The sequence below is a fragment of the Amblyomma mixtum genome, chromosome 1 (assembly GCF_055824585.1).
Source record: "Amblyomma mixtum isolate Tamu chromosome 1, ASM5582458v1, whole genome shotgun sequence".
In the NCBI taxonomy this organism is placed as follows: domain Eukaryota; kingdom Metazoa; phylum Arthropoda; class Arachnida; order Ixodida; family Ixodidae; genus Amblyomma; species Amblyomma mixtum.
In genome coordinates this window covers 32,208,714-32,222,035 of record NC_143012.1, presented here as the reverse complement: position 1 = coordinate 32,222,035, position 13,322 = coordinate 32,208,714, and the positions used below count along the sequence as shown (strand labels likewise).

General features: G+C 49.0%; 2 protein-coding genes across 2 annotated transcripts in view; one reads left to right on the top strand and one right to left on the bottom strand.

Annotated features, from left to right (window-relative positions):
• The window catches only part of LOC149365960 (uncharacterized), a 127,728-nt gene extending 116,354 nt beyond the window's left edge, over positions 1 to 11,374 (top strand). The window contains exons 3-4 of the mRNA XM_089547444.1: positions 4,238 to 4,451; positions 8,417 to 11,374. Coding sequence (XP_089403570.1) covers positions 4,238 to 4,451; positions 8,417 to 8,724 — 522 coding nt within the window. The 3' untranslated portion in view covers positions 8,725 to 11,374. The remainder of the gene's footprint in view (positions 1 to 4,237; positions 4,452 to 8,416) is intronic.
• LOC149365959 (TBC1 domain family member 2B-like) overlaps positions 1 to 13,322 on the bottom strand; it is a 163,122-nt gene that overhangs the window by 120,363 nt on the left and 29,437 nt on the right. The window contains exon 17 of the mRNA XM_089547445.1: positions 12,309 to 12,443. Coding sequence (XP_089403571.1) covers positions 12,309 to 12,443 — 135 coding nt within the window. The remainder of the gene's footprint in view (positions 1 to 12,308; positions 12,444 to 13,322) is intronic.

Below are 13,322 nucleotides of genomic sequence, written 5' to 3'. Positions count from 1 at the left end.
TCGCGAAGCGAGTGGTAAGCAAAGAAATAATAAAACACAGCCAGTGTTCGCGGGGTGGGTGTAAAAGCGGGCGAACGTATATCGAAACAGAACAAAAAGTTTACGGTTAAAGCCGTCTCGAATCTGGCTTCGTGCTTTAATGGAAGTAGCCGTTTCCTTTTATACGTATCGAGGTTCGTGTTCGTCGGAAGATCAATCAGGATGATTGGTTCGTTTCGCAGCGGCGTGCTGGAACTTTGATGACGTTGCGATTTCGTCATGAGAGCGATTCGTACAACCCTGCCGCCATTTCTGCGCAGTGGTAAGGTCGTGGGGAAAGACAGCACGCGTTATAGAGGTGTGCTTCATGGTGACTGTGATAGCAATGGCACTACACTGAACAATGCAGAAGTGCATAAGCATTTCAAGGCCTTTTCAAGTAGCGCAAGTTGAAAGAGTGTTTCAGAAAAAGTTCGCTAAAGCCAACTCATTGCAGTGCCAATTCCCCAGTGATAGTTCACTATGTTGTCAATTCCCTAGTGTCAGCTCGCTGTACTGACATTCCACTAATGTCATCACATTAAGTAGTGCCACTCCCTTATTCTCAACTAACTGTAGTGTCACTCCACTAATGACAATTCGCCGCCGCGGTGTTTCAGTGGTTATGGTGCTCGGCTGCTGACCCGAAAGACGCGCGTTCGATCCCGGCCGCGGCGGCTGAATTTCTTTGGAGGAGAAATTCTAGAGGCCCGTGTAGTGTGCGATGTCAGTGCACGTTAAAGAACCCCAGGTGGTCGAAATTTCCGAAGCCCTCCACTACGGCGTCTCTCATAACCTTAGTCGCTTTGGGACGTTAAAACCCATAAAACCATAAAATCAACTTAGTGTATTGCCAATCCATTAATATCAACTCACTGTGTAGTGCCAGTCCCCTATTGAACCAGTTCGCGAGAACCAGTGCATCACTTCACCTTTCATTCACTTGCCCCATCGCGCATCAGCTGCTGCCCATAGGCAGGAAATATTTGGAAAAAAAAGAACTGCGTACATAATACACTTCCCGCGACCGCGCGCACAGAGCGCGGCCAAAGGCTAGCCTGTCTTCCACTTTACGTCTTATTCGTTCATTAGGAGAAAGGCGGGAACAAAAGATCCACCCGGCCGAAATGAATCTGCGGATGCACAGAGGCGAGGGCGCCGTTACGGGACTCAAGGGATCCATTAGCAACGGCCGCGTTCCGAGCGGTGACCAATTCCGAAGAACTGACTTTAGAGCAAGAGAAACAATATCTGCCTTCAAATTAGGCGCACACAGGCTAGTTAGTGGTTAAATCAGTGCGACATTTCGCCCGAGGTCAAAGTAGAGGAAATGCACTTTAGCGGCCGCGGAAAACGTCAACGGCAAGTCGAGTACAACTTAGCGCTACATCTCGCGAATTAGGACGCAGCGAACAACCGCGTTTTTTCTCTTTATTTTCTGTGGAAATGTTTCGAGACCAATTCTCGAGCGCCCTGTAGTGTTGGATCCGCGCGTTTTGTGGGTCGCCGATTGATTCGTTCGAATTCGCACGCATAGCAAGACTGCGCTTTCTCGGGCCGGGCTCGCTCATCGACCCATCGACGTCAGTTTTCGGACCTCGCCCGTCCAGGCGTCCTGAAGGCCTGTCCGGGAGAGGGAAATGGGGAGAGAGAGAGAGAGAGAGAGAGCGTGGCCTCCATGCGCATGCATAAACGCGCGGGGAATTCGTCTCCGCCAAAAGTGTTCGCAAATGAGAGAGGCCACCCCGAGCAATGGACGCGGCGCTAATTATAGGCCCCTCGAAGGCGCGAAGCTATAACACACACGCACACTCCCCGTCAATGTCGTTCCCGCCGAACTGTGCCGAGCAGCACGCCGGAACGCTGGAGGCCGGCGCCTGTTCGTTCAAACGATCACGGGAAAGCCAAATTCGGTCGCACGCTGTGTCACTGCGCCCTCGCGCCCGCCCGGTGCCGGACTACTTTCCAAGTCGTCCGCATCTGTACTGCTGTGTATGATGACCTCGCTCGACTGTTGACCCAACTTTACTAGAACCGGGATAAGCTATTCCCAGTAACGTTGCATTGACCGATGTGTCTGTAGTTCGGGAGGTAAAGAGTACGGCAGAAGAGCTACCGGAGTGGCTCAGTGGATAAACTGAAAAGTAACTGGAAGGTTTCGGAACAAAAAGCTGCTTTTTTAGCTCGACGAGGCTGAAGAAGTCTAGTTCGGCTGCTGAACTCAAGGTCGCGGGTTCGAATCCCAATCTAAGCGGCCTTATTTCGATGGAGGCGTGTATTGACATTTGGCACCCGGCGCTATTAGCAGAAAAGATCATCGCGTACTCTGTATACGATGATATTTCATACTGCGATATTTGATACACTATTTTATAGTTCAACACGGTGTTATTTTATGGTTTGACTGGTGGTTTGATTACTCCCCTGAATATTTCTCGTTTTCTTCATATATATGACCACTTATTAGCCCAGCTAAATAAGTAGCTAACCAAGTGCAAAGTTTAGATCTAACTCTTCCATTACATCACTACCGTTTGCTACCAATTAGCTAAGAATTCGTCTGAAACTCTATTGTATAAAACTCCACGTAGTACGCGCTCTGCTCTAGTCGCTGTATAACTGTTCATTTTTCGTTCTGTAATTCGTAACGTCTTCTCGTTATTGCTGGTTTGGTATCGGCTTGGTTAGTAGTCGTATTGCTGGCGCACCACCATTCAGTGTGTGTGTGTGTGTGTGGGGGGGGGGGGGAAGGGGGGCGGTGCAGAGAGAGAGAGAGAGAGAGAAAATAGTCGCACCAATGAAAGAATTCAAGTGGACGGTACTACGTTCTGCCGCGGGAGCGCCGACCGACGGCAGTGGCACAGTGCGCTGCGTGGGCAGCTGCAGCGCTGCACCGAACTGTTGCCCGTGCCTTCTCCCATATACCCTGCTGCATATGCTGACCCCCGTGTTTGTTCTTCGCCGCCCAGTTTGCGGAGCTGTCATAAACAGAACGCGTCCGCCGACAACCCCGGCCTTCTTTTCTCCCGGTCCGCGCCCGTTTGGTGCGGGCAAGTTCTAAAGAAGGCTCGGCTCGAAAAACGAAAAAGCCCCGATATGCAGACGTCCGTCTCTGTTCCGCCGAGTGCGAATTCCCACTCGCGTGTATTGCGCAGAAAACTGTGCTTTATGGATCGTCTGTGCTGCGGGTTATATAGCTGCACACTGTAATGCCGGGCCGGCTTAAAGGTCTCAAAGGGATGTTGAGGAAGAACAACTCTATCCTGCTTTCGCTCTTAGAATTTACTGCTTATTGTGGGTTTTTTTCTTACGCGTTCGCCAAAGAAGTACGCATTTATTGTCGAGAGATTTGAAGAGTTGAAAACGGAACGCGTCCAGTCACTCGATTCAAACTCGTGGCGGTGATGACGACGTCGAAAGAAATAGGGACTCCGTGATCGCTGTTGAAAGCGGGTGGCGGTGTAGTCTAGCCTCAAAGATCCGTGACGGCCTTGCCGCCATTGCAACATGGTATATATAGTCTGTCGATGCGGACCGAACTCAATTCGCGCTCAGGATCTCTCTAAAAGCGAATGGGGGGAACAGAGGAAAAATAAAATTTCCTAAATCGAAAGCGACTGTCCGGCTAGTTGCCGCGGACATGAAGCTTTTCATGCCTCTTAGTTTAAGAAATATGATGTGACTCCAGCCGAGTGTGTGTCCCTTTCCGACGCAGTCGATAATGAAGAGAAAGCAATAAAAAGCTAAAGACGGACATGAACATGAACAAGCCACCGCCCAGCCAGCACACCAGTGTACGCGACGTCAAGATCATTCCCATGTCCACAGTTTGATGTTTCTAGGACCGGCTGCTTTGTTTCAGAATTATCGCCGGTTCGGCTGTAGCTAAAGTCCCATTCGTTATTTCTAGTGCGCTCTTTCAAGTTAGCGCTGGCTCCGTTATTTCTGTTACACCACTTCACCAATACACTGCTCTGCCCTTACAAAATTTTTTTAGACAGTCTATAGACTGTCTATAGGCTTCTGTCTATAGATTCTCTATAGACAAATCTTAGAGAACAGTCTATAGGCAATACGAATGCTACAGACAGTCAGTAGACAATCTATAGGTTATGGCGATTAGTTTAAGAGTGTAACTACAGTAATAGGTTAGCCTATGTGAGCACGGCCTAACTCGTTTCCCTCCCCCCCCCCCCCCCCCCCCCCCCCGGACACGCAGGGCGGCGAGAAGGAGCTGAAGAACATCCAGAAGCACGCCGTGCTGTCCGTGTCTCGACACGAGGCCAGCCTGCAAGGGGACACCCTGGTCAACCACCGGGCGGCGCACAGCAAGCGCCAGCGTGACCCCCACAGCACCGACATCCACCTGCAGGACCTGGACCACCCCAACGGACAGCACCACGGCCGCGGAGGCCACGCCCAGCCGCATCACGGTACGCTATGCATTGGCGCGCCTGTCGCCGACGTCAACTGCGCATGTGCCGCCTAACTATCCGCGGTCAGGCGAAGCGTGCGCAGTTGCCGTCTGCAGACGCGGGCGGAAGTCCGCACTTGCCGTCTGAAGATGCGGGCGGAAGTACGCAGTTGCCGTCTGAAGATGCGGGCGCAAGTACGCAGTTGCCGTCTGAAGATGCGGGCGCAAGTACGCAGTTGCCGTCTGAAGATGCGGGCGCAAGTACGCAATTGCCGTCTGAAGATGCGGGCGCAAGTACGCAGTTGCCGTCTGCAGATGCGGGCGCAAGTACGCAGTTGCCGTCCGCAGATGCGGGCGGAAGTCCGCAGTTGCCGTCCGCAGATGCGAGCGGAAGTCCGCAGTTGCGGTACGCAGATGCGGGCGGCAACTTTTTTATAGTTTGAATTGGAAAATTGGTTTTTGACAGGAAATGGCGCAGTAACTGTCTCGCATCTCAGTGAATACTCGAAGCGCGCCTTAAGGGGAGGGATAAAGGTGGGAGTGAAAGAAGAAATTAAGGAAGAGATGCCGCAGTGGAGGGCTCCGGAGTAATTTCGACCACCTGGGGATCTTTAACGTGCACTAGATCCCCAGGAGATAAAGCATTTTTTTTTTAGTTTTATCCGTGATCGCGGTTTGTTGTCTGCATATGCGCGCTCCTGAGAGGCGATGGGTGTGCATATGCGCAGATGGTCCTTTGAGGTGTGCGTGCGGGAGCGCACCCACCTGTCATTGCGCAGGCGCAGCTCGATTCCCGCGTAAGGGAATCACTGCAGCGAAACGCAGGCTGAGCTATGCTTTAACTGCCGAACATTTATAGAAGCCGCAAACTACATAATCGGTTACGCGAAACTCTGTCCTCTCCCAAGTTCCTTGTGTCGTTTCGCGCCGCGCAGTTTCGTAAATCGCCAGTCTAAGTCGCAATTAAATGTCAGGAAAGTGCGTCGCCACTTTTGTAGACTCAAGGATGTGCTCGTGACAGCGCCTCGTGGCAAGATGTCTCCAGAGGCATGTCAGGCGAGTCGCTGGTGACGGCCCCCTTCGATTGTGCTTCAGCGTCGTCCATCAGGCTCTGTCCGCGTGCATCCTTTTTAACCGGGAAAATCCGTCTCGTGGCTCAGACAAGTCGTCAAACCTCGCGTGGCACGCCATTTCATGCATGATCGACAGCGTTTTATTTTTTTTTTTTACGAGGTTAGACGTATACGCGAGCGAAGCAAAGCATGCACTGGTCCTCTCTCGAATTCAAACTCGCGGTACAGAATGCAGAGACAAAATGGGCAACATCGGGAGCCGAGTCCGAATCGCTTGAACGAGGAGGAGATGCCGAGAGATGCCAAGACATCGGTGAAGGAAAGCTTCTCCCGTTTTCTTTTTTTTTTTTGTTTTTCGTTTTCCAATCTCGGAATGCAGCGATCAGAACGTGTGGAAGAGGGGCCCGCGCGCAAAGGAGCGTTCGTCGTATTCCTTGACATTTATGATAAACGACAAGGCGGGCGCGAGCGGTGTGCGAAAATGAATACGTAGAAAACAGTACTTTCGCTACATACGGGCCTTTTGTTCGTAGTTTTGGAAGCTCGGTTGGAGCTCGAACTGAGGACGCTATTACAGCGCTGTTCGCGCGAAAAGGAACGATTTGGCTTGGCTCGTTCGCAAACGTTACAAGGAGCGAGAAAGGAGGAAAGCTGGAATTCGAATTCAAATGTAAACGCTGTATAGACCCTCCACTCAGTAGCCGTTCTTGCGCGTGCGAATAAGAGGCCTCCGGATTGGGTGACGCGGTTAGGTGCGCAGTAAGACGCGTGGGAAGACCGGCCGCGACCAAGCTAACATTGAGAACAAGAGTTCACACCGGCTATAACTTCGCGCGGCCAGTTTCGACCATTTTTTTACGCTTTCGAAGCACCAAACAAGTCGCGGACGCGCCCATAACGCACCGACCGAAACCAGTCGCGCGACATCAGCATCTCGGCGGCGCGAACCAAAACCGTCCAGACGATGTTGTGGAACGCGCCTGTTTACACTACCATGTTCATTCGGCCGCTTTTGAAGCCGACTGGGGCGGAAATTCCACGCGGCGGAGCGATCGGTCTTTATCTTTCTCTTTTGTAACGAAGCTACATTGGCCACGAACTTGCGATTTCGCTGCGGCGGTGCTCCTAGGAGGCACAGAGACCGACCTTGAGCCGTTGCTTAGCAACCGCCGCAACTGGCGGACACCGCGCCATCTGGCATGACGTCACACCGCTTGCCTCGTCGTTGAGCTCGCCTCCGCTCGCTTCGCCAGCTGTGTGGCATGCCTGATTTTGCTGTGTATATCCTGGCATAGCCGAGCTGCCAGCATAGCCTCTCAGTACATGATCAGAGTTCTGTCACGGGTTATTGAAAATAAGTTTGATAAGACCTCACTGAATATCACGTGAACTTACCCAATCTATGGTTGCGAACAGCAGCAGGAGTTCTTTAGCTTGTCTCAACCTATCGCACTTCTATAAGGGCCAAGGGGGGCTTCTGTAAGGAGCCGAAACATACCCTGTAAGGGAGTACTGTCCTCAAGCGTGCTCGTTAGTGGTGGAAGGGTACGCTGACCAAGCCCTGGGGTAGGTTTCCACCACTGAAAATGCGGAATCCTAGCGGTTGGCAAGGGGAACACTGACAAGGGGAACATGTTCCCTAAGTTCTTGCAGTTATTTAAGATTATAACCGAGGTTTCAGTCTCTTCTAATTGCTAACCTCAGGACCTTCGGGGCTGCATCTAGAAGTCTCCTTCCATATGCAATCCTTATATTTAGTAATCGAAATCTAGCCCGGGACTTCAGCAACATACCCTGCCCCTATGAGAGAGTGTGCTAGAAGACAGTTTACTCCCTTTTTTTAGTCCCTTACAGAGTACTTAATGTTTACAGTGGCGCACTGAGGGCTCAGCCCGTCGCAATTCTTGCAACACGGTCATATAACAGAACTGAGGAGCAGCAACAGGACTTCCTTTCGAATGCTTATTACTGCGCAGTTCGCTGCAGTTTCCAGCTGCATGCTCAGCAGCTACGAATAGCCGCCGCACAACTGACAGACAACAGACCCTTTGCAGCAAGAAAAAAAAATGAAGGACGATTTAGCCTGGTTAGGCCAAATGCGAATTGGGTGTGCGAGCTTCAGTTTTCACTTCAGTTTCAGTTCGAGGCTCGGTTTAAGAGGGCGATGTGATAGCGGTGTGATCTGGATCCATTGCGCACAGATGGAAGTTGATGAAGAACATCCAAAGCATACCACGCTTCGTGCCTCTCTTTTCCTCGCGATCACCTATGTGATTTTCCCAAACATTCGCCACCAAACCCTGGACAGTTCTCCCCCCATGAGTGTTGTGCCATGTTTACTGAGGTCAACAACAACCGCGAGAAACTGGCTTAAGATGAGGTGTATTCGTCTGTGGAGATGACGTAGTGGTCTAACGCAGTGACCAAGAAGCTGATCTGTTCGTGCCGCCGCGGGGTTCGAAACGTATTCACGGCCATAGCGTGTTTTGACATAAAGTATTTTGCATAGTTGGTCATAAAGCCTGCAGGCAGGTTGCTCATAACCCACCGGGCAGGTGGTGGGTGAATCACCTGCCAGATGCTTCGGACAGACAAACATCGGCGAAATCTGAGATTGTGGGTTTTATAAACGTGCAAATATGGTTCACATAAAATCTCGTAGCACTTGCAATGTTGCGAAATTGAAACAAGAACTCCTCTGACACGCTGTATTCGTAGAATATTGCGATTGTCACAAAACTCCCGAGAGGTTTCGTTGGTTCCGCTGGTGTAGCCAGGACGGAAGAGAATATGCTTCCGTTTTACGGAAGATCGTATCCGTTATGCTTGTTGTTTTTTGTTTGTTTGTGGTAGCTGTTGAAACTTGATGTGACACTGACGCTGTCTGTCTCATTTCTGAATGCGTGTGCAGAGAGGCTGACGCACGCCGGCAAGCCGTCCAAGCACTCCGAGACTAAGCGAAGCCACGAGAACAAGCACGAGCGCCACTACACGGTGTCAATGCCCGTCCGCTCGGGCCACCAGATCCACCGGCCCGTGTCGCACGTGAAGGAGGCCGAGGAGTCGCCGCGCCCCTACCGCCTGCACACCAACAGCCGTGCCCGGTCGGCACTCCGCTATGCCAAGCAGAGCCGCCGTGTCCACAAGGATGGCAAGGAGCGCAAGTTCAAGAAGGCCTTCGAAAAGAAGCAGCATTCCAAGCCCCACTACCTGTGGTAAAAAAAAAAACGCCGCCCGGGGTAGAAGAGGACCCACTCGCGAACGCGGACAGACGGGGATTTGGGGAGCAGCCGCATTGGGCTAAACAATGAGTGACGCGAATGCAATGGCAGCAGTGTGTGCGACAGCATGTGGACCATTGCTATGCAGCTTTAGAGAGGGTGTTATAAGAAAACCACTTTCACACGTTACTGGCTTTGGTTGATGTAGTAATCATGACTGCCCCAAGTTGTGTAACACGCGATTTCGGTCTGTAAATTAGCCAAGTGGGAACTGGTGATCAAAATTCTTCTGTGCGATGAGGCGACTCTGACAGCCCTTTCATGTGCCATTGTTCACTGTCTTCGCAGGGCACGTGATTCACATGAGTACCATGTGTACGTGTGCTTGGCTCATGGCAAGGAATGGTAATGGAAGCACTAGTGAACTGAAACGTCGAAACGTTAAAATGGACGTTGCAAATCCAGACCATTACATTGCACAGGCCACAATCCCAATCTGGTGGCAAAAACTCGAGCTGGCATAGTCTGCTTTCCACCGTGGCTTACAAAAGCCTATTGTTGCGTTGTTCATGCTGTCGCCATTGCATAGCTGACACCCATTCAAGGGCAGTTACCTTTTTATGCATTACTGATGCCTGCCAAGACTTTATTGAGACAGTTCAGCACGTGTTCAAAGTGCGGTATCTTGTCCTGTGGGTTCCTAGCATAGCTTGACTGCCCTGATGATGCCTGTTTTTTGTCATTGAGGTTCTAAGCAGACAAGCGCAAGTTTCTTTGACTGTTATGAAAACACTTTCCTTTCAAGCAGCCTTAGTGCTAATGCATTTTGGCGGCGGAGTGTTGCTATCCAGAAAAATGAGCAGGAGAGTGTGGACATTTAAAAACTGGTTAAGCTAATTAGGCTGCAGAAACAATTCATTGCTTTGCAAGAGTGCTCGAACAAAAATACAGCCTTTTTACATGAACACGTAATTGTTAGTTGTCTTAGAGCGAAGGTCCATGAGGAACACAGAAGGGATCACATTTATCCCACATAGGTAGCCATTCATGATGAACCGAAGATATTGTAACACCGCGGGAAACTGAGCGTAATCAAATGCTTGACAAAAAAGCGGACTGAAAATGCTGGTAATATTTGGAACTGCACACAAACACAGGTTTGGTAGATCCAGGATGCCGCAGAAAACTGGATAAAAATCAATTGCAGAAATTACGCCCATAGTGCATAACGTAATGCTTCTGCGCTTGTGTTCAAAACTCCTTAGAAAAAGATGCTGTGAATTTGTACACGTGCCCGCCATGCGACTCGCAGCATGTGGAATTGTACAAGTTGTGCCAACGTTTTTGCGCAATGCTAGAACGACAGAAACGAACGAAACTTGAGGAATTCTGCGTTTCCAAGTTCGTCAGATTCCAGTCTCAAGGTGCCGTCATCACCTGCGACAGAGCAGCAAAGTCTTTGGCCTTTGCCGCTTCTGAAAAACTTCCAGGAACAAATGCTTGCACGTCTAATACTGAAACCTCTTAGCACGGACAATGCTGCATCAATATTGACACTTTTACAGCTTGTATCCTGGAAGCAACAAGCTGTTCCAAGTAGTTGTTACGTGCTATTTTAGCCTCATATGATGAGCATGTTACTTAATTATGCTGCAGCTACCATCGCATTCCTTTATTGGGCTAACACATGCTGGCATCCACAGAAATACTGTGACATGTAAGCAGATGTTTCAGTTTGCGTGTGCTTAACTTTTACGTACGCTTGGCGTTCACTCATCGACACCGACTTAATTTCTCAGCTTGTTCTGCATGAAGTCAAGCATCGGGTCTGGCTTTGTCTCGCTGACAAGTAACGTAGGAGGCAAATTTGCCATTAAAGAGGCAGGTTTATAATTCGTGAACTCCCTATAAGCTTTAAGCCAGGGAACATGAAACTGCGACGTCTTTTTAATTAGTATGCTGCATTTGATCGCGACAAGTCAAAGAACATGGCAGTACTGAAAGGAATCCGTTTCCCATTTGCTTGAAGAGTTGCTAGGCAAGTTTGCAGCTCAATTCCAGCTTGCTTGCAATGTTATGCAGAATCCTTGTTGAAAAAGATTGGTAGCCTTTAGAGTTACGACAAAGCGTGTTTTCTGATCAGCATCGGTAAGACTATAATATAAATATGGCAAGGCGTTCTTGAACGTGCATGATGTATCAATGGAGGCTGTCATGGCCACTTGTTTATTTTGTTGAGATAAGAACGCAAGTTTCAGGTGCCAAGCCTTGCTTGCAAGGCAGGCGTCGGAAATCCCTGGTTCCTTTTCGTAAACGCATCTGGTATGCCCATTTTCTGACCCTAATCCTTCAATAGTACGACATAAATATATATATATTATAAATGCGTATGCATGTTGGTTGTTTTGGTGGAGGTTTTTATGTTGCCTTCTTGCTCTAACCCCGCCCTCCCTCTTAAAGGAAAAAAAAAAAACAAAAACAAACCTTTGTGCTTTCTGCAGCCCGTGTGTGCCTCTTATTCTGCACGTGGCTGTGTCTGTGGTCACTGTTTACTAAGGAGCTCTGTGTACAACATTGCCAAGTGTGTTTTGTAGCTTCCTCTTCCTTCTATGTATGATCAATTCTTAATAAAAACAAATTTGACCACAGGGTACGTGTTGCTTTCTGCCTTCAGCTTAGCACCTTTACATCTCCCACTCATGACGAAACTGCCGATAGGTGCATTTATTGCATACATATCAATGTTTTCGTATCGCCAATAACAAGAAAAGCATGTAATGAGGGAGTAATTACTCATTGACGTCCACCCGAGCGCAGCCATACGGCTACAAAGGAAAGCTATACAGCTTTCTCAGAAACTTCGTAGTTAAAGAAAAATTCGTCCTGGTCCGGGGTTCGAACCCAGGACCACCGCTACACCGGAGCAGTCGCTCTACCAATTGAGCTAACCAGGACGGCAAGCTTATGGTAGGGCGAGAGCGAATTGATCAATAACTCGAAGTGGGAACAGTGTTGGTCAAATGTTTAGGGGAATCCCCCAAGGTGGAGTAGATTTGTAATAAGGGAGTAATTACTCATTGGCATCCACCCGAGCGCAGCCATACGGCTACAAAGGAAAGCTATACAGCTTTCTCAGAAACTTCGTAGTTAAAGAAAAATTAAAAGAAAGAAAAGCGGTGGTCCCGGGTTTGAACCCCAGACCAGGACGAATTTTTCTTTAACTACGAAGTTTCTGAGAAAGCTGTATAGCTTTCCTTTGTAGCCGTATGGCTGCACTCGGGTGGATGCCAATGAGTAATTACTCCCTTATTACAAATCTACTCCACCTTGGGGGATTCCCCTAAACATTTGACCAAGAAAAGCATGGTTTCAATCATTCTCTTTCCTCATTTCTTGCAACTACAGTTACGTTGTGTATTGATCCTTTTCAATTACAATAAAAGTCTACCGCGGAGGAAATCTGAAACACTGAATAAGTGCCCTTGGAGATGGTTTCAGAATGAGAGAGATACCATGTGATCTCGTGGGTCCTGCTGAAAGTTTTGGCTAGAGGCTTTGACGGCAACGACGTGCACGACTTACTTGTGCGAGCTGCCTGATGTCCGTGATCTTCTCCGGCATGGTTCGCAGGTAGCGGTTGATGGCCATGTAGTCCTCTTGGGCGAGAATTTCAGCCTCGCAAATTTTGAAGATGGCCAAGGCGAATCGGAACAGCACCTGCAATAGTGTCGGGAGCATTGCAAGGTCTGACTATGCATGTTGAGGCAACAGTGCCAGGCAAACATACAAGCCATGCATGTTGAGGCAGCAGCTTGAGGTTGTGAGTTCGAAACCCATGCATAGTGGCCACATTTAGACTACTACGAGGGGGTACCCAAAAGAAACCGGACTTATTTTTGTTTGAACTTATTTGTTCACATTTTAAGCACAGACCTTCAATCTCCTTCAAAGTATTCCCCACTTGCAATGATACGCTTGTCGAATCTTTCATTCCATTTTTCAAAACATTGTTTAAATTCATCTTTTGTGATGCTTGACAGTGCCTATGTCGTTTTTTTCTTCACCTCAGCAACATCAGCGAAACGCTTTCCATTCACCGATTTTTTTCATTCTAGGAAACAAAGAAAGTAGCACGGGGCAAGGTCGGGAGAGTATGAGGGTTGAGGAATAGGGGTCATGCCATTTTTTGTCCAAAATTGTCGTAGAGACAGGGCTGTGTGAGCAGGGGCATTGCCATGATGGAAAAACCAGTCACCCGACCGCCACAAATCTGGCCGCTTCCACTGCAAACTGTTGCCCAATCTTTTCAAAACATCCAAGTAGAAAGCCTGGCTAACTGTCTGACCCTGCGGAACAAATTCTCAATGGACGATTTCTCACGTCAAAAAAACAAATCAGCATTGTTTTGAGGTTTGGTTTCACCTGACGAGCTTTCTTGAGGCGAGGTGAATTTGAAGTTTTCCATTGGCATGATTGTTCCTTTGATTCAGGATTCGATTCAGGAACACTTGAGTTGTCCCCATAGCATTGTCCTTGTACGTCTTTCTTAATATTACAAGAGTTTCCATTCAACTTTTTCCAAGCAAAAATCTGAAT